At 35.7% G+C, this 26,950-nt stretch overlaps 5 protein-coding genes across 9 annotated transcripts; 2 read left to right on the top strand and 3 right to left on the bottom strand.

The window, feature by feature from the left end:
• Window positions 1–438: 438 nt before the first annotated feature.
• LOC147541930 (Hyp O-arabinosyltransferase-like protein) lies at window positions 439–4,965 on the bottom strand. The gene is made up of 8 exons (XM_086633649.1): window positions 3,739–4,965; window positions 3,085–3,152; window positions 2,759–2,960; window positions 1,923–2,020; window positions 1,747–1,816; window positions 1,577–1,648; window positions 1,310–1,423; window positions 439–647 (listed from the first exon to the last, which is right to left on the bottom strand). The coding sequence occupies exons 1-8, from the start codon at window positions 4,141–4,143 to the stop codon at window positions 576–578; spliced, it is 1,101 nt and encodes a 366-aa protein (XP_086489775.1). The 5' UTR covers window positions 4,144–4,965; the 3' UTR covers window positions 439–575.
• A 2,680-nt stretch (window positions 4,966–7,645) lies between these two features.
• LOC147541931 (protein LONG AFTER FAR-RED 3-like) lies at window positions 7,646–14,760 on the top strand. 3 transcript variants are annotated; one of them, XR_015223081.1, is made up of 16 exons: window positions 7,646–8,399; window positions 8,494–8,651; window positions 9,278–9,379; window positions 10,213–10,285; window positions 10,409–10,515; window positions 10,607–10,730; window positions 11,123–11,317; window positions 11,433–11,518; window positions 11,857–11,964; window positions 12,202–12,297; window positions 12,389–12,487; window positions 12,591–12,665; window positions 13,016–13,147; window positions 13,266–13,381; window positions 13,781–14,559; window positions 14,606–14,760. XR_015223081.1 is itself a non-coding variant. In XM_086632334.1 (15 exons), exons 1-15 carry the CDS (start codon window positions 8,300–8,302, stop codon window positions 13,968–13,970), a joined length of 1,761 nt encoding a protein of 586 aa, XP_086488460.1. In that variant the 5' UTR covers window positions 7,646–8,299; the 3' UTR covers window positions 13,971–14,760. The 3 variants fall into 3 exon arrangements, 1 of the variants encoding a protein (XP_086488460.1); XR_015223082.1 differs by having other exon boundaries at window positions 7,897–8,399; window positions 12,978–13,147; XM_086632334.1 differs by having other exon boundaries at window positions 13,781–14,760.
• Window positions 14,761–15,620: 860 nt separating this feature from the next.
• LOC147541932 (cystathionine beta-lyase, chloroplastic-like) lies at window positions 15,621–20,033 on the top strand. 2 transcript variants are annotated; one of them, XM_086632337.1, is made up of 13 exons: window positions 15,621–15,903; window positions 16,009–16,162; window positions 16,987–17,105; window positions 17,210–17,280; window positions 17,371–17,462; window positions 17,652–17,739; window positions 17,825–17,936; window positions 18,234–18,330; window positions 18,420–18,501; window positions 18,610–18,727; window positions 18,812–18,919; window positions 19,512–19,614; window positions 19,722–20,033. In XM_086632337.1, exons 1-13 carry the CDS (start codon window positions 15,835–15,837, stop codon window positions 19,898–19,900), a joined length of 1,392 nt encoding a protein of 463 aa, XP_086488463.1. In that variant the 5' UTR covers window positions 15,621–15,834; the 3' UTR covers window positions 19,901–20,033. The 2 variants fall into 2 exon arrangements, with proteins under 2 accessions (XP_086488463.1, XP_086488462.1); XM_086632336.1 differs by having other exon boundaries at window positions 15,626–15,903; window positions 15,994–16,162.
• A 357-nt stretch (window positions 20,034–20,390) lies between these two features.
• LOC147541933 (two-component response regulator ORR4-like) lies at window positions 20,391–24,898 on the bottom strand. 2 transcript variants are annotated; one of them, XM_086632339.1, is made up of 4 exons: window positions 23,529–24,898; window positions 21,534–23,431; window positions 21,255–21,442; window positions 20,391–20,975 (listed from the first exon to the last, which is right to left on the bottom strand). In XM_086632339.1, exons 2-4 carry the CDS (start codon window positions 21,634–21,636, stop codon window positions 20,703–20,705), a joined length of 564 nt encoding a protein of 187 aa, XP_086488465.1. In that variant the 5' UTR covers window positions 21,637–23,431; window positions 23,529–24,898; the 3' UTR covers window positions 20,391–20,702. The 2 variants fall into 2 exon arrangements, with proteins under 2 accessions (XP_086488465.1, XP_086488464.1); XM_086632338.1 differs by having other exon boundaries at window positions 21,534–23,736.
• Window positions 24,397–26,597, bottom strand: LYC (lycopene cyclase). Its single transcript, XM_086632335.1, has 2 exons — window positions 26,275–26,597; window positions 24,397–26,180 (listed from the first exon to the last, which is right to left on the bottom strand). Exon 2 carries the CDS (start codon window positions 26,045–26,047, stop codon window positions 24,530–24,532), a length of 1,518 nt encoding a protein of 505 aa, XP_086488461.1. The 5' UTR covers window positions 26,048–26,180; window positions 26,275–26,597; the 3' UTR covers window positions 24,397–24,529.
• Between the last annotated feature and the right edge of the window lie 353 nt (window positions 26,598–26,950).

Genomic DNA, 26,950 nt, shown 5'->3' on the forward strand with positions numbered 1-26,950 from the left:
CCTTTTAGAGTCAAGGGGCGCTTGGTTAGCACTCGGGGCACTACGGGGTACCTAGAGAGCAACGGGCAAAGGGTAAGAAAGGCGAGGCGCCTATAGACCCACCCTATACCAAAATGATTGTTTTTTTAAAATAAGAAGCTAGATTTCATTCCATAAACAGAAGGGTTTACATACCAAAATGATTTGTTGATCAATTTGATACATAAATCATCAAATAAAGGTGTGGCACCTATAGAGTAAATGGGCCTTCGCCCTTTGGTTAGCAGTTGGGTCAAAATGGTCAATTGATCGCCCTTCGGTTAGCAGTTGGGGCAAAATGGTCAATTGATCACATCTAGGGGCACATAGAAAATTACCTTCACAACCATCTTTTAGATTGGCTTAAGACATCCTGATTGAATAGCCTGTGATGTAGTAAGAAGATATTTACCCAAGTACTAGTGAAAAGATCTTTTTATTTGATGCTCAAAACAACCGTAAATTTTTTTATGTATATATAGAGTTACTTGAGAAAATAATCAGCCTTAGTTTCTACAACAATGATCTCAAAGACTGAGGAAAAAACTGAAATTGTTTCAAGTCATATGAGGAACATCCCATCCAGGAATATTAGCAGTAGCCTCATTCACCTTCTTAACCAGTGTAACCTGCCCAAATCAAGCCAGCAAAGTATTAGACTTAAAATATAGTGACCATGGCTCGACTTAGTTCCATAGAGTCCTTAAACCCTGAACCCTCCAACCTGTGACACTTTTTTTTGTTTCAGTATGATGGTTGAAGGGATGAATTTGCAGTAGATGCCGGAAAGTTTATTAAACTAGCATTCACTGCAATTTGATACACTATATACAAAGACGACTACATCGTTGTAAAATTAAACCAGTACCATAAGACTTTTCTACTGCCTATTGTCAAATAGTTGCATCATGTAAAGTGGGTTGATTATGCAAGATCATATTGGCTTAAAATTTGAATAGCTTTTACTTTCACGATATAATGTCTCACTTATATTCAGGCGCTTGTGTTGGTATATGTTGGTATTTCATAAATGAAAGGATTCAATTAGCATGGATGAGATGTAAAGACATGGATTGAAATGAATCTAAATGGCAGAATAAATAGCATATAAAAGCTATAATGGGTTTCACAGTAACACATCAACAACAAAGACGAGAAGTAAGGATTATAAACAACTATTAAGGGGATATAAGAACTTATAGGCTTCAGCAACAAAACATGCGTATAGATATCTTCTTCTAATTAGCTAAATGAGTATTTTCAGTAAAGAATAAGAATATCGTGAGCATACCACACTTTCAGGAACTCCTGGTGGCGGCAAGGAGAGGTTCCTTGGAGGAGGACCACGAAGATATGATCTCTTGTCGAAACGCCATTCCCCAATTTTCCCATATGTTAGCTCACCCTGAAAAGGTACCAAGGTTGATAAATAATTGTACAACCAGCAATTATTTAGGTTCCCGTCATTGTGCTAAGATGGGGGAAGTAAATATAGCATATAAAACAAGTTAGTTATGAAAGTAATACGAAAGCATTATTAGGGGAGAATTTCATTTACCTTTAAAGAGTAGTCACACCCATAAGTATAATGAATAATAAACCTTTTTCCGACCTCCAGATCCCATGGGGGCTGTAATCAACCACGTAGAAAATATAATGTAGGGTTTAGGGTTGCAATAACCTATCTCAAATATGAACGAGTTATCTTCATAATGTATCATTCCAAACCTGCAGCATAAAATCTTTCCGAAGTATATGCTGAACACCATGTAACGCCGATGCAACGGCATATGCATACCTTAGTTCAAGGGCGTGAAAGTACAATACAATTATCAGTATGCCGGGACTTTGAAATAGACTGAAACAAATATTGGGTACATGTTATTGTTCAAAAAGTTTCTCACATTTCCAATACCCATCCAAAAGCTTTATCAGTCTCTGGATCATCTTTCATGCTTAATGAGACATTCATCCATGTAGGTGCAATTTTCTCCAGCATGGACTAATTCAATTGAGAGGAGCAATATCAGTAAGAAGAAAGATATATAAGCAGCTAAACCATGTAAATATAGAAAATCATATTTAACAATACGCGACGAAAAAACTTATACAATTCAAACTCATATGGAAGATTAAGTTATATGCTAAACGAAGAGATGTCATGAAACTGTTGCAGAAAACTTGCTCCTATGGCGCAAGGAGGTCACATATCTTGTCACAACTGGACACGAACGAATATGAATCCTAAACCCAGGAGAGACCAGAGAGACAGAAGCCCAAGGACTAAACCCGATGGCAACACATGAACCGCAGAGTGTTGTAACTTGTACATAATTATTTAAAGAACCTTGAAAGTCACAGCAGACCCAAGTTTCAGTTTTTTACCTTGTCTAATCAACTCTAATATCTGATTCAGTTCATCGGCCTACCTCAATATTTCGAATGAATACATATCACATACGAGATTTTCTTGATTTCTCCTTTTCCCTGAGGCAGTAGGTCCAAAAATATATATTATGCATTTTTAGCTTCAGCTCATACACTCTTGAAGGCTGTCGAATAGCCGATAGAAAAGCTGGGTTGGATATTCAAAGACCAGATAACAGTAATGGAAAGAGTAGGTATGTTATGGATGCAATTTTACAAATAATCTCTTTGCAAAACAGTGAAACATTGGTTATCATGAAACAGATCAGATAATGCCAATTTGTCAGGCAAAGTCAGGTATAAGATACTCTACCTTCTTTATAATTACAGGAGAATTTCCAATGGGGTCAACATTTGTTACAGGGCCTTTTTCCTCCGGATAATACTTTCTTATTATATTCTCATGTTCGGTGGGTTTGATATAGAAAAACGGGAATGCTGCTGGAAAGCCTCCGCGTGCCAAGTTCGGTAGAGGATTAACAAATACGTGATCAGGCTCCGCCATTAGGATGTAACTGAAATGATTATATAATGAAGAAGCTCTCAGATTTATTGGAAATGATGAAAAACATTTCAACACTAACTTACTCCTAAAAGAAGACATCAAAGAAATAACATTGCTTCAAGAGATTAACTCACTCCTCCTCGATATTTGCTTTTTCCAACCATTGTACAAAGGCCCATGGTCTATTCAAGACAATGTAACCCTGCGTTCAGTATCATGTTGGGAAAGTTAGTAAATAACAGCCAAAGTATGATATATTATCGGCTAATATTTGCTTGAAGAAAAAGATAAAAAGAGTGGTCCTCCTTTGCATTAAAACATGTGTAGTTAGTACCCAAAGAATAAAGAAGAAAGATATCTTGCTACTATTTCATAAACATAGGTTTCATTTTGGGGCATATCTAGGATGACCTAGAATTAGCTATTGAATCCCAACCTAGAGGTCCCAGCGTACCCTAAGTGCTTGACGGTAGAATGTTGACACTATTCTTGCATCTAGAACATTTTTCCTAGTTTGATTCCCGATAGTGAATAGAAGCCACTACTAATACGTTACTGTACAAATTTCTATTGTGCAGGTAGGTTCCGGTCCTTTTGAGTTTAAATTATCTCTAATGGAGCTCCCAACAAAGAAAAATAAGATGACACAAGAAACAAGATAAAGTTTCTAATTCTTAAATGTGGTAGTATTAGAATTCATTTTGGTTCACACAGATGCTTTAGGATCTAAATAGCAAGAAGAACTTCATATAACAAAGAAAAGAAAATATTTAAAAAGAAAATCTCACCCGATCAAGACCTGCTGGAAGTGGATCAACAACAAAAGTTGGAATCTCATCCATGAGATTGTCAGGACTCCCCGAATGCAAAACCCTAGTGAAACCCCCCATTTCTGATCCGGGCATTTCCTTTGTCTTCTTATACCAATAGTACATAATTCGACATTGCCATTTACTATAAGGTGCATCTGTGGCTGTAAGGGCAACATGGAATGGCATCTTGCCATTTCCAAATTTTCTCACATTATCTGGCATCTGAATAATAGGATCATATTTCGACGAACCATCTAAATTATCACCCCCACTTCTATTCTGAATTATCATAGTTAACAAATTATATGTCACAAAAAATATCCCTATGGCTACAAGAATCAGAAGCAATGATGATGCTCTTCCACTTTTTCTTCCAGTCATCTTTTCTAGATTTGAACTTAGTCGAAAACTAATTATCTCAGTTTTTTCCAACTAAACCCTAACCCTAATTTCATCCATAACAACTTAACAAACTTATCTCTACCAGTTCCAAACACTAATCCACAAATAAAATTACAGTAACAAAAGATCAAGTAACTAAAACCATACAAATTCAACAAAACCTCTATGAAAATAAAATCAGAAACTTACACTGACTAAGAAGTAATTAGATTGTTCTACAGACAAATCTATGAAATTGGGGTTTGGGTACCTGGAAATTTTTCCAAGTGAGTGATAAGTAAATAGATTTGGGTTTGCCAACAACGAATGGAAATGGGAAATTATTGGGGAGAGGTGTAAACAAAGAGGGAGATCAAAATGAGGAATTAATCTTGGAGTGATCTAGAAGTTAGAGAGAGAAAGAGAGAAGATTCAAAGGATGTTTGTTTGTCTGGATCCAGAAGAAGGAAGGTTCTTATTACAGAGATTTGAAAAGTGGGAACAAAGTAAACCACCTCGCTTCATTTTCACTTCACATCTAAGCAAGTTGAGCTAAGACACATTCTATTAACGTACTCATAACGTAGGTTAAAAATACTCATGGTATTTAAGAATGCTTGTTTTTCTCTTAGTCAGATATAGAATCTGACTCGAGATCTTAACTGAATTAATCATGTATTAGACTGTTTTTTTGTATTTATCTGGCTCGTGATTTCTGATTCGTCTGGATGACTCATCTAGAATTCTAGATTGTACTTTTTATGTTTATCTGATTCAGACGAGTTACATTCAAACGATGAGACAACAAACACCACCAAGCCTATTTTTCTATTTCATTGTTTGTATTTGACCTCATGAAATGAACTCAAAGTCAACCTAATTAGTTTTTTAGACATTGATTAAAAAAACTTAGACTTCAATTCTTGATTAAAGAATCACTTGCCTCAAATATGCAATTTTGACTTACGAAAAGCATCTTCTGAGTGTGAGGTTGTGATATAGTGTTGATTTATGTGAATACGGGTTACAAAAATTTGGTCGAATCTCTTTATAGGTTTTTTTTTTAATATAAAAATTAATCAATTTTATAGTCTTCCGTAGGGGTGTACTAGAGCCAATGCCAGTAATAACATGTGTCAAGCTCACTGGTGTCTTTGGTTGTTTGCATAAGTTCAAGCTCAAGCTCAGTCGAGTAACTGTCCACTTTCTCGAACTCGACCAGTATATGTTTCAAAGAGCTCGAGCTCGCATAGTTTTAAGCTCGTTTACCAAAATACTTCAAACTAAAACAACTTCCCAAATTACCAAAATACTTCAATGATCATCTGTCACATACAATAATAATGATTAATGATTCACATTCCAATAATCTTTCGATCGTTGACATTCCATGTACAAGTTTCAATACAAATACGTAATTGTGTACTACACTTATAGATAGTATGTTAAACGAGTTGTTCACGAGTAGCTCGAGATACAATAAAGAATGATCAAGCTCGACTCATTCATATATAAACGAGCATAATTTTGGGTCTGCTTTAAACTCGTACTCGTTAATCTTCGAGTCAAGGACGAGCAAAAAATGTTTATCTTCCGTTTCTCTATTTAAATACATGATTCTCTCTCGCGTAATCATTCTCGAATAATTTTCAATCGATTTTTTATGTTGATTTTCGAAATATTTGATTCGCTGTTATTGTTGTTTGTTAACAGTCAAATCTCCATCAGGTAGTCTTCAAAACTCTACTAATGCATTCTTCAAGAATTTTGAAAAATATATCAAAATCCTAAACCAAAAAGTTTGAGGTTTTAATTGTTGATTGTTGAGTTTAGGAAGATTTGAAAAAATTAGTGATTGTCGATTCAACTAGTTTATCGAAGAAAATTAACTTTTTATTCGATATATTTCACAACCCTAGTTGTAAATAGAGACTTATCTAATACTACGATTTTTCCAAGTACATATTTCTTGCATAGTTCTTTATTTTGCTTACAATCCCAACAATATGAGTGTAAACCAACATCACGACGGGAAAAACAGGAAGTAACTTGACAGCAACAATTAAAAACTTCGTGAGTGTAACTTGTCGTGTCGATAACTTTGGAAATTTACTAGAGTAGATTAGTCGAAATGATTTAAATTCTTCCATTTGGTAGCAATATATTTTCAACTTGATTTCAAGTGTAATAACATTGATTTCTGGTCGTTTAATCTTGCAGTGTTGTTTTACTTTTGATGGAGAGCGCGGTCCATGTTTCAAAACTTTACCATTTGGAATTGATACACATTAAGAGAAACAAAAATTGCAGAACATCAAAAGTTTAAAAATTAAAGAGTTAATTCCTATATGGCCCCCTACTTTGTGACCAACTTCTTTTATGGCTCCCTATTTTTCATAAATTCAAATATGACCTCTTTTTTAGTGGAAATGTCATAAGTACCCTTCCTATATCTCTCCAACTCACCTCTCTCTCCACCTCACATATCTTTCCACCTCACATATCTTTCCACCTCACCTCTCTCTCCACCTCACATAAATTCAAAATAAAATTATTTTCAAAAAACAAATTCCACCTCACTTACACCTCACATTTCTCTCCACCTCACCTCTCTCTCTCCAACTCACCTCTCTCTCTTTCTCCAACTCACTCCTCTCTCTATCCAACTCATCTTTATCTTCTCCGACGAAGGTCGCAGGTCGAAAAAATTTTTGGCCGGCGACCTAAACACTTTAAAGAAAAACCTCTCGTCTCTCTAAAAACTCCCGCGAATGAGTTTTCCTTCGCCGGAGTCGGTCGGTTCGTGAACACATTCTATTAACCTACTATACGTTGCCAATGAAAATGTTAAATTCATGATGTCTGTTCTTTCTATTTTCATAGCCATATTCTTATTCCAGTTTCACTTTGTCTTTTTTTTTTTTGATGAGATAGTTTCACTTTGTCGAAACCACACGGTATACCACTATTTACATATTGTTTTTAAATGTCACTTGGCACGGATTATGGATATGTATATATTATATATGTAATGACCTTATTAAAATATTAAGACAATTTAGACACAAATGTTTAAATGAAATGTACTGTGTGAAACGATAAAGGAGAAACTGAACAAAATTGGTTAGGTATATGTTAAGTATGTGATCATCCAATTCAAAACTAATTGACAACGAGTAGAGATGACTTATACATTATATTTTTTGTTGTTAGTTACCTCTTCTCCAATGTGAGAATATTCTAAGACGCCTCTTCACGCAGGGGTGGTTAATCTAATGTTTTTTTTTTCGAGTGACGTGAAACACGTGTAACTTTTAAGCCTATCAGGTGTGAATCTACTTCTAATACCATGTTTAAATTGATCAAACAATAAAACAATTTCTTTAATGATTTTAAACAGTATATGTTGGCCCCACATGGGGTCGTGCCCGCACATGCCTCCCATAGGTCCTATACTCCTATGTGATATTCATTTTTTCTTCTTTAAATTTAGTTCTATATATCTCTCTTCTTCTTCCCTCTACTATTTCCTCTCCATTCTTTCTCATATCTCTCTCTTCTTTATCTTTTCTCTCTCGAGGAAAAGAGATGATGTGAAAATTGATGTTTCAGGAAGAATTAGATTTAATTTCATTTTGCCTTCAAGGCTATTTCTGAAAAAAATAAAATAAAATTGGCCCTTCTGACCCTAAACGAACCGTAGGAAGAGTCATTTTTGTTACAAATATCATATCAATCCTCACTCAACATTTCGTGCTAATCCCCAACCATTGATTCTTACTGGTGGGATTGACAGTCTGTCTCTGACAGTGCCATGCAAATTGATTCTAAAATTCTTTTACCACAAACTTACACCAAATCCTACAACCAAATTTCAACCGAAGGGATTAACTTTTACGAACTCGAGAACATCAACCAGACATAATAACCGTAAGATTAGAATCTCGCGGTATATCTGTGGTTACAGTATTATTCACAACACACTAATTTACATTATCTACTGGCCTCGCCACTCTCACTCTCTCTGATTGTCTCCTTTTTCTCTCTCCTTCCGACTGCAAAACCTTCAATCTGTGAAGGGTTTTAGTCAGAATCAGAAGCAGGATTACCCAGAGTTGTTGGGGGGTTTTGGTTTTGATTATCTCTTGTTTAATTAATGGAGATTAGGATGAAGCTTAATCTCCTAATCTTTCTCTCAGCCTCATTTGCTGTTGTTTTCTCCATTTTCTTGGTTCCATCTTTAACTTTAAATAAATGTATGAACTCTTATTCATTGTTTCTCTTCATGATACTACTAACCCAGAATCAGATTCAAGATTGAAATCTGAAATCTTGATCTTCTTTTTGCAGGGTGGATGATGAAATCTTTATCAGCTTCTGAGTTGGTAGCCGATTTGGTGGTAACAAATGGTTTAATCTACACTAGTGATTCATCTCTCCCTTTGGCTGAATCTATGGCTATTCGTCATGGTCGTATCATTCGAATCGGAAACTATTCCTCTGTTCAGGTCTTCATTCTCTTTCATGTTAAATTGTATCTTTATCTTGTTTGAATCACATGTGAAATGGGGTCTCTGTCTCCATTACTGAATAGCCTACAATTTTTGGGTATTCATTCTCTTTGTTGGTTCTTACATTTTAACTTCTTGATAGCAAATAGAAAGAGTTCTTGATTTAAGTTATCACCCAATTTCTGTAGAAAGAAAAGATTTTAACTTATATTGTTAATCTTGCTATACTACATTGTTATTGTAACCTAGATATATACGCAGATACACGCAGATACGCTCGACAATGCTCGACCTACATTGTCGGTAGGTGGAGCAGTGTTCCCACCCAAAAATATGTGAAATCACATATTGCATTACATTATCGTGTTTTCGAGTTAATTTCAATTGTCTTCGGGGGCGATTAGTAACACACAAGCACATATTGTCTGCCATACCAAGAAAAGTTCCCGCTCTCCGGCTTTGTTCATGGAAGAGCAAAGTCCTAATCTATTAGAATGTTAACACGTCGTCGGTCGTCCTGAAGTACTTACGGAAAACAATCTTTACTATTTTGTTGATTCGTATTACTTGTACGATTATGAATTGTATGAACACGGGTGAATTACAAAATGTTGTGAATGCAGGATTTACTTGGACATGGAACTAGAGAATTGAAGCTTCAGGGAAAGATTGTAGTTCCAGGGTTTATTGATTCTCATGTGCACTTTATTACTGGAGGCTTGCGGGTACTAACAAGGAGTACTTCCTTTGTCTTTGTTACAATTTGCTTTAAGTTTTCAGCAGGCACGTTGTATGGGTGTTCGCTAGAAACTCCTCATTTTGACCTGACCAAAAGCTTTAGATGATCAGCCTCTGCAGGCTCTGATAAAAATTACAACCAAAATCATATTTATAAGGGGATTTTGGTTCGCCGAACATTTTCCCCCATTTTCATTTGATTAAATCTTAGGGATCTTGTTGAGCCTAGGTATTGGGTTGAGTTCGAGATTTCGTCCAAGGGCTTACTTGAATTCGTTTTCAACCGAAATAGGTCGGACAACAGTGTCACCCATTTTCATTCCTAGTCTTGCTCTTGCTTATGATATGTTGAAAAACACAAATTGGAAGAGTGGAAGTACATTCATCTTAGTAGTGGATAAGATTCTTTAGTAGATTCTTTATCTCCCGTGTTAATGGTTTCATGGCAAAGTACTCTCCGTCACAGTAAACTGTTAGATCCGCTCTTATTATCTCCATTCTTCGTAAATAAATTTATATACATCATTCTTTTATTTTTGGACCTGGTGTACATCTCTCGTTTAAGTAAGCGGACCCCATTTTTGGACAAGTCACATAAATTTTACGTGAATTTGTACACTCGTGTTTGTAAAGTTCGTGGCCATTCAACTCAAAACCAATTAGCGATGTGTGAGAGGCCCCAGACATTATATTCTTGGTTATACCCTTTTCCCATGTGGGACTATTCTCATAACATCTGTAGTAAATGTTGATAATGTGTAATTTTCTTTTTGAAAGATCACTTTTATCTTCTGTTGGTAATTTTCTTATCGGGTATTAGATGGTGCAAGTTGAACTCTATGGTGTAAATAGCAAAGAAGAGTTTGTGCGAAAGATTAAAGAAGCTGTAAGAGGTAAAACTTTTCATGCTTGTTTACAGTTTTTTCATCTTTTGTTACACATAACCAGCATGATAGATAAACATCACGACAATATTTTGTGTTTAAACGCTCCTTTCTTTACTCGTTCTCCTCCAGATAAGCCTCAAGGTAGCTGGATATTAGGTGGTGGGTGGAACGACGATCTATGGGGAGGAGACTTACCCATTGCATCTTGGATTGATGATGTTACACCAAACAATCCTGTAAAAATCGCAATTTTAACAGTTGGATTGCGATGAACTAATCTAATTGCTCTCAATTTCTTTCCATTTCTAACGATAATCCAAAATGCAGGTTTGGCTTTCACGCATGGATGCTCATATGGGATTTGCAAATTCATTGGCTCTTAGGATAGCTGGAATTACTAATTATTCAGAAGATCCTCTTGGTGGAACTGTTGTGAAAAACTCTGAAGGAGGTAATTAGTGAACGTTACTATCTTATAACATCTTATATATGCATCTTTAATAGGTTTTCTATCAATGATAATTAGCAAAAACTTCGACAGGATAACTTCCACAAATTCTTTTGCAGGATACGACGACAGGTATGAGAAACTAAAATAAATTCCTTACGTACCTACTGTTTCTACTTCAGATGATACGTAAACATATACCACTCATCTAAGTTACTTGTTTGCTTTCTTCTCTCTTCAAATGTTACATGCTCATTCATAAGTACTCTTATGTTGTTGAGAATTTAGTACATTTAAGAAACGGGTACACGAGTACGGAACTCATTCTGCTTGTAGATATGCATGGAAGTGGGAAAACATAACTGATGATATTTATACCTCACAATCATCTGCAGAACCAACTGGCTTGTTGATTGACTCTGCCATGGAGCTTCTTTTCCCTTTCGTTCCCAAGTTTTCAGCAGATGATAGACGAAAAGCATTGATAAGAGCTAGCGAGTTCGCTCTCATGAGAGGGGTAACAGCAGTTGTTGATTTCGGGAGATTTTTTCCTGGTGCAGATGTAAACACTGTCTGGGAAGATTTTTCAGGTTTTTATTTCATATGAAAAGATATTTTACGTTTTACTTTTCACTTTTCTTGATTGCTTCTGTCACTCGAAAGTATCAGTGCTTGTAGTAAATCTCATTTTCATTATATTTGCAGATGTGTATCAATGGGCCGATTCTAATGGTCAAATGCTGATCCGAGTTTGCATATTTTTTCCAATGGAAACGTGGTCACGTTTACTTGTATGACTAGAGGACATGTTAAAAGTTTGCCATTCTTATCTTTGTTTTGTTCTTATATTTTGTATTACTAATATAGAATCACTCAGTTTTACGAGAGTAGCCCCACACGGTCAAAGAGAAGTATAACGACCAAGAATATGATATATGCCTTTCTACTCAAAACCATTTGGCGATGAGCGGAGAGGCCCTTAATATCATATTCTTGGTCACGAAACTTCAATTTGTCCATCTGAGACTATTCTCACAGTATTGACATGCTTATTCATTCTGAAGTTCTATTTGATTATTACATTAATATATATCTTACTTATATTTCGTTTAATCCCTCCTTTCTTTAGGATCTCGTTAGCAGAACTGGTCGGGTTATAAGCGAATGGATTTACTTGGGTGGTGTCAAGGCTTTTTCTGATGGGTCCCTGGGTTCCAATAGTGCTCTGTTTTATGAGGTGAAATTTGTTTTTCGATGTCACGAGATAATCTGTTCAGTTTCTACTGCACTCTGAGAAACTCATTGTCTAGTTTAAGAATCTTATGGCCTAAATATTGAACAATAAGCTCTCGACGTTCTTGTTACTGCTACTTGTCCGTAACTTGAGTCATGTTTCGTGTTTCCTTGTACTCCGCAAGTTATTAATTTTGGAATTTAAAAACCTAACCAGAGATGTTAACAAATATCTTTTTAGCCTTACATGAATGAACCTGACAATTATGGTCTTCAAGTGACACAACTTGATACACTTCACAATATGACGTCGGAATCAGATCGATCAGGGCTACAGGTTGTCTATCCTTCCTACAACTCACTGTTTGTGCCCTGTCATTTCTTTCTCGTTTCAAATTTAAAATCATCACTAAAGGTCAAGTTTTCAGGTTGCAATTCATGCTATAGGAGATAAAGCAAATGACATGATACTCGACTTATACAAGTCGGTGGCATCTTCCAACGGAATGAGAGACCGAAGATTCAGGGTACTAAATCAATAATCTTATATTCTATGTTTCTTCTAGATATGTAATAAATGGAAATTATTTTCAGAGGTTTATCTTGTAGTGGACATGAAATGCTTTTCAGGTCGAACACGCCCAACATTTGGCTCCTGGAACGATAGCTCGTTTTGGTGAACAAAGTGTCATTGCTTCAGTGCAGGTTTGTTCACCAAATCCTTCCAGTGTTACTTTTATGTGATCTTCTACCTATCATACTTCCATCTACAGGCTCAGTTATAAGTCGGAAGATATCATCACTGATTCATCTTCCTATAAGATTACTAACTTAATCTGATACCCTTAGTAGTTGGGGCAGGATAAGCTCGCGATTACGCAGGGGCATATCCCACCTATCTGAGCCGAGATCACACACACACACACACACACACAACATAAGACGCATATATTTCAACCGAGGAAAATACAATCTTGAAAATGATACACCATGAGTCATGACATTTATAAATGACAGGCATATTTTTGACGTGATTGAATGGTACCCCTCGACAGCCAGATCACCTGCTGGATGATGCTGAATCAGTAGGAAAGAAGCTTGGCATGGAAAGGGCTATAACAGGATCATATTTGTTTGGATCCCTCTTTGCTAGCAACGCACAACTAGCCTTTGGTTCTGATTGGCCAGTGAGATTTATTTTTCTTGATTCATGATTTCGATAACTCTCCACACATTTCTCATGTTTCAAATGTATTTTTCAATTGGTACTGTTTTCCAAAATAACGATGAGCTCCGTTATTTCAGGTAGCAAAAATAAATCCTTTGAGTGGGATTAAAACTGCAATGAAGAGGATACCTCCTGGTTGGGAAACGTCATTTATTCCATCAGAGTGTGTTTCATTGGAAGATGCTTTAAAGGCGTAAGAAAAATTTAACCTGTTATTCTTATATTTCTCTTCTGTGCTTTTACTTCTTCGGTATCTTGGACTAATAAAATTCTCGCTTTAACTTTCTTAATATACTTTAGCGACTTGGTTCTACCCTCTTCGGATCTAGATGGACATCTTGAGTCAAACCATGAACCTAAAGACAATGACATTTCATAATTCAACTCCAAACCCATAGTCCCACTTACCTCCTTTAAATGATGGAAGTCGGCACCCTGGTTCTAGAACTAGTTTGACTCTTTTGTTAGTGTCTTAAATTCTGAAGACAACCGTCTAGTAGATGTTAAGCAAACTCATTATAAGGATGGGATAAGCGCAAAAACTGGTGCTCTACTCTAATGATTTATTATGTAAATTGATTTGATATGGCAGTTCCACCATTTCAGCAGCTTATGCTAGTTTCCTTGACAATGAGTTGGGATCTTTATCTCCCGGAAAGCTAGCAGATTTTGTGGTGCTTTCAACCAGTTCGTTCGACGAGTTTGAAGATGCATCTGTTGTCGCAACATATGTCGGAGGTAAACAAGCCTACCCGCACCAAGAAATTCTAACGTCTCCATAGATTATTCATCAGAAGGAAATGTTTTGACGTGGGCTCGAATGTCAACTATTTCAAAATATTCCAACCTGATGGCCTCAAGCATGACGGGCTTACTTCAAGAAGATGAAATACATGAATGGCATTTAGAGCAAGATTTTCAGCTACCAAAAAAGCCATGAGCTGTGTGGGTGGACTCTCGGCTAAACTTGGCCTAAAATAAATCGAAGATGTTAGTTTTATTTGCATCGGAATTTATGTGTGGAAAACAAATATTCGAAGATTCTTATAAACCCAGCTGTGTGAATTTATTCATCTTTGAGAAAATGAAGTTCGGAAAAGGTGATGGATTCACTTAATTGGACAAATGAAATTTGTTTTTAAGAAAAAAAATTTAGAGATACAAATTGTGGGAAGCTAAACACTTTTTCTTTTCCGAAAGGAAAAAGACAGGGGTACCGAAATTATTGGCGTGAAAGTGGCGTGAATTGCAACCAACCGTTGGATTCACACCACTTTCTCTCACTTGATGAAATCAGCGTGAATCCAACCCGTTGGATGGCTATTCATCTAGCCAGAAGCGTTGGTCCCCCTATCACTCTTGTGTCTCATAGTATTTGTTAACTCCATGAAGTATATTTCGGTTTCTACTCATCTAGCTAGTAATAAATGAACAACTTGATGCAAGTCATCTTGTTGTTCATTATTTACATTATACGAAAACTTACATCTCCATTTTGTAAAACAATAAAAGCAATGATCTTGTGAGAAATATCATGTCAACTTAATGCTTATATGAATTTGTATTTGTGGAGGTGGGATCTTGCCTTTCTGCTGGCATAGATATAGAAAGATATAGTTAGGTGTGAATAATTGTACCCACAAAATTATGTGAATAATTGTACCCAAATTTTTTTCCCAAAATTTAGGTTTGGAAATAAAAAGTTGTTTCTCCAAATAGATGGTCATATTAAATTCCAGGTTCATAAGAAGATTAGGCTAAGAATTGTGATTAATTATGAACTTGATTTAATAGGAGAAAATCATCCAACAATTATCCTCAATTTATTATTTGCTACTAAGAAAATAAAAGTTATTTGCTTCCTAATGAATCCTTACCTATGGGACTAATGACTAGATCTTTACGTGACATAGATATACATGAGAATTAATAATATCATATCTATCCTCTAAAGGTCCAGAAGAGATATTGTAATACTAGCTATAATGTTTGTGCCTCGTTTGGTTCGGGATAGAAATGCAATTAGTAGAAAATACCAACGACTTTACTGTCTTGTTTGGTGAAGAATAGCATTTGTAAGTTTGATTCGAGGTTTGATTTGACTTGAATAAGCTTTTAGAGCGTTTTTTTTTGTTTGACATGTCTCAATGGATTGTTTTGTCCGGTACTTGTTTTAGTGAGAGTATGTAAGAGTCGTTTTCTAATGAAAGCCACATGCTGGTTAGAAAACAATATATGATCAAATGTGTATGTGCATATAAACTAGTTTTAGGTCCATTTGAGCTAGACAATTAAGATTCAAGTCGAGTAGATTGAGAGACTATGAGCAAGAAAAAAGAACACCTTAATAATGCTTCTACCATATATCCATATGCCCTTGTGGCACATGACATTTTTAACCAAATAAATTCAATTCCCTTAGCTTAGATCATAGGATAGGAAAATCCAATAAAAAGAAAAACAAACACTGCCTACCTTAATAGTTAATTCTCCCTCCCATAAAGGAAACGTGGACTAACAAACCAACCTAAAGAATATTTCAACCTCCCTGATCTTCTGATTCTCATATATATAAATTCTCTCACTTTCTTGACCTCAACAAAATAATCTCTCTCACTTTTAATTCCCAGTTTCAGTCTTCTTACAATGGCTGCTTCTTTCACATTCAATCCTTCTCTCTGTTTTCTCTCTTCTGATACCTTCAATCATGACAGAGTATTAATCTAACTTTCTATCTCTCATTCAATCATGATTCTTTGATCATTGTTTTTTGTATCTTGAATATTGTTTTAATATTTTTTTTAGGGTTTATTGGATCAGAGTAAGAACAATTCTGGATTTAGTATGAAGATGTTTAAATCAGCTTCTATTAAGAAATTTGAAATGCATTGTTTATCAAGTGATAGAGGAGACTCAATGAATGTTAAAACCTCAGCTTTGGTTGATGATGGTGTTGCTGCTGAATGTGTGGAAGGTTTGATTTCTTTACATCATTTATTTATACCTTTTAATAACACAAGTTCAATAACCAAGAATTAAAGAGGCATAAAGCCCGACAAGAAAGAGCATAAAGTCCGACAACAAAGAACTTAAAGCCAGACAACATCTACTTTATTTAGTGCCTACATAACATGAGATAAATCTTGGTGATAAACTGTTTCCACCGAAATTCGATCCCAAGACCTCATGGGCTTGGGAGGGATGTCCTACCACTACATCATAGGGTGGTAGACAAATTAATTGGTAGTATTGATAAAGTTAAAATTATGTCAAATAGAAGAGAGGCAAAGAATGTATACAAAGTATGTTATAACAAGACCTAGGGGCGGTTATTTTTTTTTTATTGGAGTCGAAAATGAAACTTGTTTTTAAGTCTATATTGACTAGAGCCAGATTGTTTCTTTTTGTTGATTTTGAGTTCATTTAATTCTGAATAGTCAAATTTAGAGAATAAGAAAAAAAAAATTCATCTAAGGAACTAACTTCTTCAAGAGCAGATCTGAAAAGATGATTTTGCCCTTTGTCTTATTCAATGCCTCTAGGGTAAACCCTAGAGTGATTTGCAAAAATATATGAAAAGCAAAAATTTTCATCACATTAAATCGGAGGGACCAAAAAAACATGTTTAGCTTTATATAATAGATAATCGAATCCATCTTTCGTCCCATTTTCCAAATATTCATTTGTTACTCGGCCTCTAAAAAAACCAACTAAACGCTAAAAAATGTAATTTCCGAAATTGGTGATATTGATAGTGTAGGTATTTTGTTATTTATATGATTTTTTTTTTGGTCATAGGAGAGATTGAGGTGAATAAGGAACCGAGCGTTTCTACAATTTTGTTGAATTTCAGTAATTCGTTTGATCCTTATGGTGCTCTAAGTACACCTCTATATCAAACAGCTACATTTAAGCAGGTAAGTGATTTTGCGATTTACAGATGAGATTTTGTCTGATTTGAGTCTTCATGTCAGTTGCTAGAAACGTATTTTTCGGTTATATGTTCTTTGTTGTATTGCAGCCATCTGGAACAGAAGCTGGTCTTTATGACTACACTAGAACTGCAAATCCCACAAGAGATGTGTTGGAAAAGTGAGAAAGATATCATTTCATTATATATTTATATAGAAGTTTAATGCTCGAAATGTTCGTCTAAGAACTCTATGCTTTGTAAATGAACAGACTTCTTGCCAAGCTTGATAAGGCAGATCGCGCATTTTGCTTTACTAGTGGAATGGCTGCTTTGGCTGCTGTTACTCATCTTCTTAATCCTGGTTTGCACTCACTCTTTCAGCTGATTATCAAATTAAGTGTCGTTTGCTTTTCTTTTTCTTTTTATTAAGAATGTGTAAGCCCACTTCAGAGGTTCGAGCACCCCATGGTCTGCTCTCTCTATCTGGTCGTCGGGTCATTCTCCCATCCCTTTATGTGATTATTGATTAGTGAACTTATACTAATTCTAGGCCAGGAAGTTGTCGCTGGAGATGATACATATGGTGGCTCGGATCGTTTACTCTCTCAAGTACTTCCTGGGAAGGGAGTAGTAGTGAAGTTAGTCTCACAATCTCTTCTTGTAAATTTCTTTAGTATCTTACTCAGCTTGTAGTGAATAAATCAATGATATTTCAATGTGCAGACGAGTTGATTTGACTGATCTGAGCAAGGTTAAAGAAGCTATTGGCCCATGGACAAAGCTAGTATGGTTGGAGAGTCCAACTAATCCTCGCATTCAGATATCCGATATACGTGTAAGATTTTAGGATGTTTATTTTTTGTGTCATACTCGTCTATATGTCTGCCTATGACAAGTTTAGATTCATTTGAATCGGATATAGGTTGAATTAAGAGACCATCATTTTGATATAACCTAAAATAACTATTGTACCCCTGCCTAAAGTCAAACTTACGCAAATCAGATAAGTCCGACTCAAGCGAGTCAGGTTCAGGCGATAAAAAAAAAAACAGACACCACTTATTAGTCATACCATACTGATATACCTTCTCAATAATCTCTTACCGTTTGAATTGTTTGTTTTGATTTTCAGAAAATAGCTGAGATAGCTCATGAAAATGGTGCTATTCTGTTGGTAGATAACAGTATTATGAGCCCTGTATTATCACAGCCATTAGAACTTGGAGCCGGTAATAACATATATATACTGGTATAAAAAGTTGCAACTAGTCTTCTTCATCTTTTGCTGCTATCTGAATTGGATAATTCCATTTTGCAGATATTGTGATGCACTCGGCTACTAAGTTCATAGCTGGGCACAGTGATGTCATGGCAGGTGTTCTTGCTGTTAAGGGAGAAAGGTTTCGAACCTTAAACTATCATCTTTGTCACTTAAGATTTCATTGATTCAGTGAAAAAAATTACTCAGAGTTTCGTGTTTTTCATTTTCCCCGATTCATCATTGTCAGCTTGGCAAAAGAAATAGCTTTCCTACAAAACGCAGAAGGCTCTGGTTTAGCTCCATTTGACTGTTGGATTTGCTTGAGAGGCATTAAAACAATGGCTTTACGTGTTGAGAGGCAGCAGGTATAGCATTTCTCTGCAACTTAACGATGAATCGTTATTGTTCTTTCATTCTTACTTAGTATTTTTGGTTCATATTTGTGTCAGGAAAATGCACAAAAGATAGCTGAATTTCTCTCGACTCATCCTCGAGTAAAGAAGGTTAACTATGCTGGTCTTCCTGGGCACCCTGGACGCTCATTACATTATTCTCAGGTACTAGCATGTCGTTTGACCTTCATACTGGGTAATACAACTAGTGACAAAGTCGGACGATGACCAAGAGAAGTTTCATGATTAAATATGTTTGGGATCTTCGGCTCATCGTTAATTGATTCTGAGAAGGATGCCCACAAACGTAACAAGGTCATATATCTAGTATAGTATGCCTAGACATGATATGACTACTCGTAATGTACATCCACATGATAGGGAGACGTGAAGTTCTATAGGCGACTCCTCTTGTGGCTAAAGCACTCTTCTTCAGCCAAATTTTGTGGTAGGTTCATGCGGAAAGAGGACGTCTTATGCAGTAACAGAACGTGTCGATAGAATTTCCCTAGGGTAATACATGATAGGCCCTCAGATGTGAATTATGTGATAGGTCCAACGATCGCACTTGTTTCACGTTATCCAACAAAAAAGACACGTGTGGCAGGGCGTATGAAAATAGTCCCTTATGAACTAGAGAAGTCTCATGAGTCATGACCATGAACATAATAACTTTGACCTCTCCCGACGTTACCAATTAGTTTTTGAGTTAGATGCCCACAACTTTATTATAACTTAACATTTTTTCATCTTTCAGACAAAGGGAGCTGGTTCCGTACTTAGTTTCTTTACGGGTTCAGTGGAGCTCTCAAAGCATGTCGTAAAAGTAACTAAATACTTCACCATTGCTGTTAGTTTTGGTAATTATCCTTTCTTCCTACTTCTAAAAGAATCAAAAATTTTAAGTTATTGTCTTCCTACTCTTTAAGACAGTTATTGATATTCTTGAATTGTTGTCGTTTTGTAGGGAGTGTGAAGTCACTCATAAGTCTGCCTTGCTTCATGTCATCTCATTCGGGCATACCCGCTTCCATTCGTGAGGAAAGAGGTTTAACAGATGATCTTGTTCGAATATCGGTTGGTATTGAAGACGTAAATGATTTGATCGCCGATTTAGACGATGCACTTAGATCTGGACCTCTATAAGGTGCTGCAGATAACTACATAGAATATATTTAAGACAGTTTCTGTTTCAGAAGTAGTTCTTTGTTATATGTTCACTTGGTCTTGGAAATAATTTAATCAGTTCAATATTTTGAACTGGAATGTCTTTCAAACATGTCATTATCTCTACTGGTATGTCTTTCAAACATGAAGATTTCTGCAAATTTTCATGAGTAAAATCTGTTAGAGAAGAGAGAAAGATGTTTTTTCTCGTTGTTGTATGAATCGGAATCATCTCAGCCCAATACTAATCCATTCAGACGAGTCTAACATCACGAACCAGACGTAAACAAACATTCTGAAATCTAACTTGAGTCGATTCATAGTTCGACAGAACAAAATTTCAATATATTCCTTCTATAATTCAAATTGGAAAATAGTACAGAAGTATGCCATTAGTAGTCCTAGTTTGTCCCTCAAATGAAGCTCTCTTGATCTTATATTTTAAGAAAGGGCAGAGAAAAAAAATGAATTTTAAGAAAGGCGAAATATTATTAAAAAGACAAACGACCGAAAAATAGAAGGAAAAGAAGTCTAACAATATGTAACACAACCCGCTGAAACCCCACTAACACGCCGGAATTTCATCGAGATTAGAGATAATTGTATAGAAATCGAAAATACAATAGTTACTTGATGTTTTCGGCCCACAAAACGATTGTAACTTGATGTTCATCATCAGAAGCTTCTCCTTTTCTAAAAAATTCTGTTGTTCCTTTGCTTCCATAACTTGTAAGTCAACAATCAACCACTAGAATTGTAAAGAAGATAAAAAAAAACTCAATTAGACAACCTTTAGGCCACTATATCTGATTCTTGTTCTCTCAGGTGAAAGAGCTTCTTCAATGGATTTTCTCTTTTTGTTTGGCTGCTGTTGGATTTGTTGATGCACTGATTTCTCTTTTAGTAGATGGGATTTAAGCTTTTTTACATCTGATAACTGAACTGGTTTCAGAAAGAACTCTTCCGCTCCTTCCTCTAAGCACATGTTAATTCTTGAAGGTACATTTTCTGATGACATTATCACTACTGGTATGTCTTTCAAACATGAAGATTTCTGCAAATTTTCACAACAGAGTAAAATCTGTTAGAGAATGAGCGAAACATGTTTTTTTTTTCTCGTTGTCTGAATCTGACTCGTCTGAATCGGAATCATCTTAGCAATACTAACCCATTCGGGATGAGTCTAACATCAAGAATCAGACGTAAACAAACATTCTGAAATCTAACTTGAGTCGATTCAGAGTTCGACATATTTGACAACCCAAGCAAAAAATAAGACAACCCAAGCAAGCAAATGAAATGAAATGATAACAAGTTGGTGGAAATCTACTACCTTAACTTTTTTGAGAAGATCAAAGCCAGTCATCCCAGGCATACAGTAATCTGTTATTATAAGATTGACTTGAATATCATGTTGATGATGTTCTGAAGGTGAGTTTGGGTTCATTATTTCTTCATCATCTTCCTCCTCCTGTAAACCAAGGAATTCCAGAGCTTTACTTCCAGAATCAACTGTAGTAACTATAAAAAGTAATAACAAAAGAAAATAAGAACCACAAATCAACAATGAAATTTCCAATAAAAGAAGAAGTTTGATTCATTTATTATATACCTTGATAAGATGAAGTCTTTAATAGCCTTTCAATCAGTTTTCTGTCTATTATACTATCATCTACAGCTAAAACATGAAATTGAGCTTCACTTGCCATGATCATAACAATGAAGAAAACAAGAAGAGAGAAAGAAAGAAAGAAAGAAAGAGAATGAGAGACTTATTGTGGTTTTAGCTTTTTAGTAAGAGAGAAAGATAGAGAGAGAGGAAAAAAGAAGATACCCACTTGTGTTGAAATACAATCCACCCAAATCTCATAGTAAAGAAAGCAAGATCTGACCAAATCTTTCAAATTTAATTTTTTTCAAATGGGGACCAAACAAAAAGACAACTACCCTTACCTCTTTTTCTTCCCTTTTCTACTTCTGTAGTGTCTGTCTTTTATTTTTTGTCATGGAGAAGAAAGAAAACATATCTTGCAAAAAGTGAAAAAGGAAAAGAAAGAAATTTATGAGAAGGTTTGATTCTCTCTATTTCTCACATAATATGTATGATAGGCAACAATATAGTATAAGAAATTAACCAAATCATGTGGTAGAAACTTAAAGGGTTTAATACTCTTTGACTCTAATTAATATTTAACAAGTTGTGTTAATGTGGGACTAACCAAATCCTTCCAAGGAGATACCATGACATAAGTAAGATTTGGTATGAAATCATGTGCATTCACCATATCCTTTTAGCATGTAAGTTGGGTGTAGTGTGCAGGAAGTAGCAATTTTTTATGGGATTCCTTCAAAGATTTGTTTCCTATATTCAATATATATATATGTGTGTGTGTGTTCATGATATATAGTAGTTTGAATATTTCATATTCAAATCTCCAAAAATATTTAAGGGGGTATTATGTGAAGATTTGCAAATGCAGTAATTTGATGTAAATAGTGGGTTCCAAGGAAATTAAACATGAGTATCAAATAATTGATGAAATTTATAATAGCAACAATACAATGGAATATAAATATATATACACACGATAAGACAAAAACATCGCAAGATACACTATATTTATTACAAATATTTTGAAAGAAAATATTGGAAGTTATATGGACGACTTTTTAGAAGTTTAATTTTTTTAGAGTTTCCGTTTTTCAAAAATTATAATTATGAATTTTATAGATCGAACAACTTATATAAAAAAGATGTATATCTTAATAGAAAAAGTCACATTTTGATGTCTTATTGTAATGTATTTCTTAACTGTAATTTTGTTGAAAGCTAAAGATATTATAGTTACGTAATATTACCATAATATCTTTAGGTTTCAACAAAATCACAATTAAGAGTAAAAGAAAAAAAATGTTAGTTAGAGACATTCTATTGTATAGATATATAATCAACAAGAATAGATTTACTTAGCGGAATAGGAGACACCGAAGTTTTGCATTTATTAATTCGCAACAAAGCAAGGTCTTCCTTCTGGGGCCAATCGACTACTACAAATGAAATTCGAAGTGTATTTTATACAAAAGTGCTCCCAGGAAGAAAGATTAGACAACACAATAAGAAAGTATATGAATATTAGAAGGAACAACATGGATCATATCATCAAACAGGGAAACGTATTAAGACACTGTTCTTTTATTCTGCATATGATCAAGCATCAAGAAGAATCGAATTAAACCCAGTTTTAAAAATGAACGTCATAGAATTCCAGATAGTGTATATAGAGACGGTACCAGGATATGTAGGATTTTGGCGAAGCATAAAATTTCACGATCTCACCTACATGTAAATGATGCATAACAAAACATGCACATAGCAAACAGTATAATAAAAGAACAATGAACTTTCATGGTCATGCTCTTTTTCCACAGTTTTTGGGAATTCGAGCTACCTGTCTACTGTTGAGTGGACTTGAAGCTATCCTATTTAGCTTCAAGTTTAACTATAGAAACCTGTAAACAGTTTCACGATAGACCTCAAATTATATTCTTAGGAGAGATTCGAAGATGAAAAAACCAGGAGTTTAGAGTAACCTGGACAAGGAATTACTTTTATGTTGATGTTCTTAAAACAGTTTCAAGCCGAAGAATTCTCCAATGCTCTTCCACATCTTCTCATGGATGAGCTTAATAGACAAAGATGAAACTGCCACTGGATGGTCCAGATCCTGTCATCACACACACACACACACAGATATATACACGCACATAGATAGAGAGATAGAGAAGGTGAGGGACATTTCCTAAATTGTGGAGTTGTTGCAGCTTCTGCGGAGCTGGAACATTCTTTATAAAGGAAAGTGTTTGATAAAAAGGTAATATCGTTCAAAACTCATCAATCTTGCAGCAGCGGTTCTCCTTGAATCGAACCGTCCTTCCTGAATACACATGATAACAAATATACAAACACAAGGAGACACAATGAAAGAAGTATCATCCTCTCTCCGGTAGGCACCAAGCGGGTCGGAGTCCAGGAGCTCCAACCGAGACCCTATCAAGCAGTTCCCAGGAAATGTCATATTATTTCTGCCAAACAATACCTTCAACATTTCAGTTGTCCTTCTGGCCGAACTGCTTGCAAATTCTGTTTCCATTTCATTTGGATATACTGCTTTGTAATCTCTGAACATTTATATCAAAACTTCTCTAAAAGCTTGAACTATTATTTCTAGACCTCTCTTAAAGCTTCACCTTAACAAAAAGCAGAATGCTTGAAGTGGTTCTATAGTTCTTTCGCTATTGAACAAACTCCCATTGAGCTTCTTGATATATATAAGTGACTGAAAATCTAAATATTCATAAACTTTCCTGTTTGTCTCCAACAATGAATTGTCAAAGAACAACCCCCAGAGCCAAATAAGAAGATAAATCAGGAATTACGAAAATTCGCATTACCCGTAGACTGTGACATGATAAACTATAAAACACAGATTATGATAAAACTATAAGCATCTATATTACATTAAAACTTGTGAATGACAAAATAGGTACAGATTTGTATGCAAAAGCATCATTCATTTAACAATTCAACAGACAGAGATCTCTTTAATCCTATTCTCTGTCCTGTAGTAAATTATTGACCATATGGGCCAAAGGAACAGTACCCTTGCTCATTATCTCAAACCTCGAAGCATTAGAGGCATGAGAGAACAAAGAAAGACCGAAGAAAATAAGTTCAGGAAGGAATAATCGGGATGACAAGAACCCATGCCAATAATGAGGTTCCAGATCAAAAAATGCATCAAAGAACCTCCTAGTTCCTTTTAAATCAAGTTTAAGCAGAATATCCATACCGAAACAGAAAAATTCCCGTTGCCTCCTCCTCTCTATAGGCCATAAATCTTTCCAAACTCCTGTAGATAATTCATTGCCAGAAAACCCACCTTCGGATCCGAGATACCGAACGATAGAGTTTGCAACTATTGGAGCTGCTGCTAGAGTCCTTGCTACCATATATCCTGTTGAAGGGTGTACCATTCCAGCGGTCCCACCTATTCCTACTACCCGCTGAGGAAGTACAGGAAGAGGTCCACCCATAGGAATAAAACATCGTTCATCCTCTTCGATGCTTTTCACATTTATACCCAAATGCTTCAATCTCATAACCATCCTTTCTTGTATATCTTCTATTGAAACTCCGGGTCGAGCAACGAGAGATGTCTCTTCCAGAAAAATTCTATTAGATGAAAATGGCATGGCATATAAAAATGTGGGTATTTTGGAATTCTTCTCTTTTAGTTCTTGTTTCGAATTCAAATGAGAATCTCTCCAATCCATGAAAACCATCTTATCTACATCAAACGGATGTTCATCTACTTCTGCTATTATACCATACGCAACTTGGTACCCCGGGTTATAAGGTTTGTCATACTGAACTAGGCTTCTTGAAAATCCAGTAGCATCAAGAACCACAGTTGCTTCAATTGTAACACCATCATTGCAAATCACAAGGGATTTAGATTCCTCGTGAATAACCTTGGTTACCTTGGCCTGATGAAATTTGACACCATTTAATATACATTTTTGTAGCATCTTCGATTTTAGCACTTTCCTATTGACTCTCCCATAAGGTCTATCGAGATATTTCTTTGAATTATCATCGATGAACACAACAGCACCTGACCAGGTCGTGTCAAGGCAATCAAGCAGATCCATGGATTCAAATTCATCAACCCACACACCATAGTTATTAGGCCAAATCAATTGCGGAAACGGATCGATCGAGACAACTGATAAGCCAGCTTGGGAGACTGCCTGGGCCACAGCGAGGCCAGCAGGCCCACCTCCAACAACTGCAAGATCCACAGTAATTCCCTTTGATGAATCATACATGGGGAGTTCAAATTCAAGGTTTTCCCTTTTGGTTTCTGGAACAAGCTCTAAAAGAGCATTACTACTGGCCTTAACAGTAGAATTACAACACCAATTCCTACCAATTGACTTGGTTCTAAACCTAAACCCATGATTTTGAATCTTCAAAGAGTTCCAGAAGTTGGATTTTAGTACTGGCAATCCATTTAGTGTATTATGCAAATAAAGCTTATCATGGGTTATGAGTAGAGTGTCCATGAAAAATCTCTCTTAGGGTATGAAGAACTTCTCCTAAAATCACAACTAAGTAGTCAAATAACCATAATCTGATATACCCAAGAGCTCAAAACTTAACAGAAACTTGTAAATTTCGATTTTGAGTACCCAGATTCTGAAATCAAGATAAGATTGAACAGAAAAGGAGAAGTGACAAGTAATTGAAGAAGTTGTTGAGAATGAAGGTGGAGGTTAGAGAGAAGACTTACCCATTTGTAGGAGAGAGAAAGAAGAAAGAAGCATGGTGGGTGCCGTCCAACTTCAGGAGAAAGAGAAGAGGGAAATGGGTTGTGAGCTTTGTGACCTTCAATTGAGGATGAATTGAACCAACCAAAAGAAGATGAAGAGAAAAGGAGAAATTAATGTTGCAGAAAATATAGGGGTGACCCAATCTATAACTTGGGTTAATAAAACCCTTGATTAAAGTGGTAGAACTTTGTTCGTGCGAAATCAAATTGGTGGTTATCTTTGCTCACGTTAGTTTTGGGTCGAAAAGTTAGAATGACATAAAATCTAGGGAGGGATTTGGCTTGTTGAACTCTGCTCTAAGTTATCCTTTTATTTCTACAATCATACTGCTTTGTTTTCTTCTAATTTATTTCCTTTTTCAACTTTGGCAACAGCCACATGTCATTCAGATAGGTGAAATAAGACCAACTTTGGCCACAAACATGAAATAATATGCCCCACCAAGTCACAGTTGAATGGACAAGATTTACTTTCTCTCTAAATTTTGGCCAGCCACATGTCCTGATCGAAATTCAGATAGGCTTGAGCGTCAAAGTCTTTAGAGGTACCCCTCAATCTCCTCATCAATGCCAAGGAGGAACAATAACTCGAAGATAAAAGAATGATTCTCAAGATTGTTTTCGAAAAATCACTTTC

Source organism: Eschscholzia californica, unplaced genomic scaffold, assembly GCF_041429995.1.
Source record: "Eschscholzia californica isolate CP2 unplaced genomic scaffold, dmEscCali1.0.p SCAF_4, whole genome shotgun sequence".
NCBI lineage: Eukaryota > Viridiplantae > Streptophyta > Magnoliopsida > Ranunculales > Papaveraceae > Eschscholzia > Eschscholzia californica.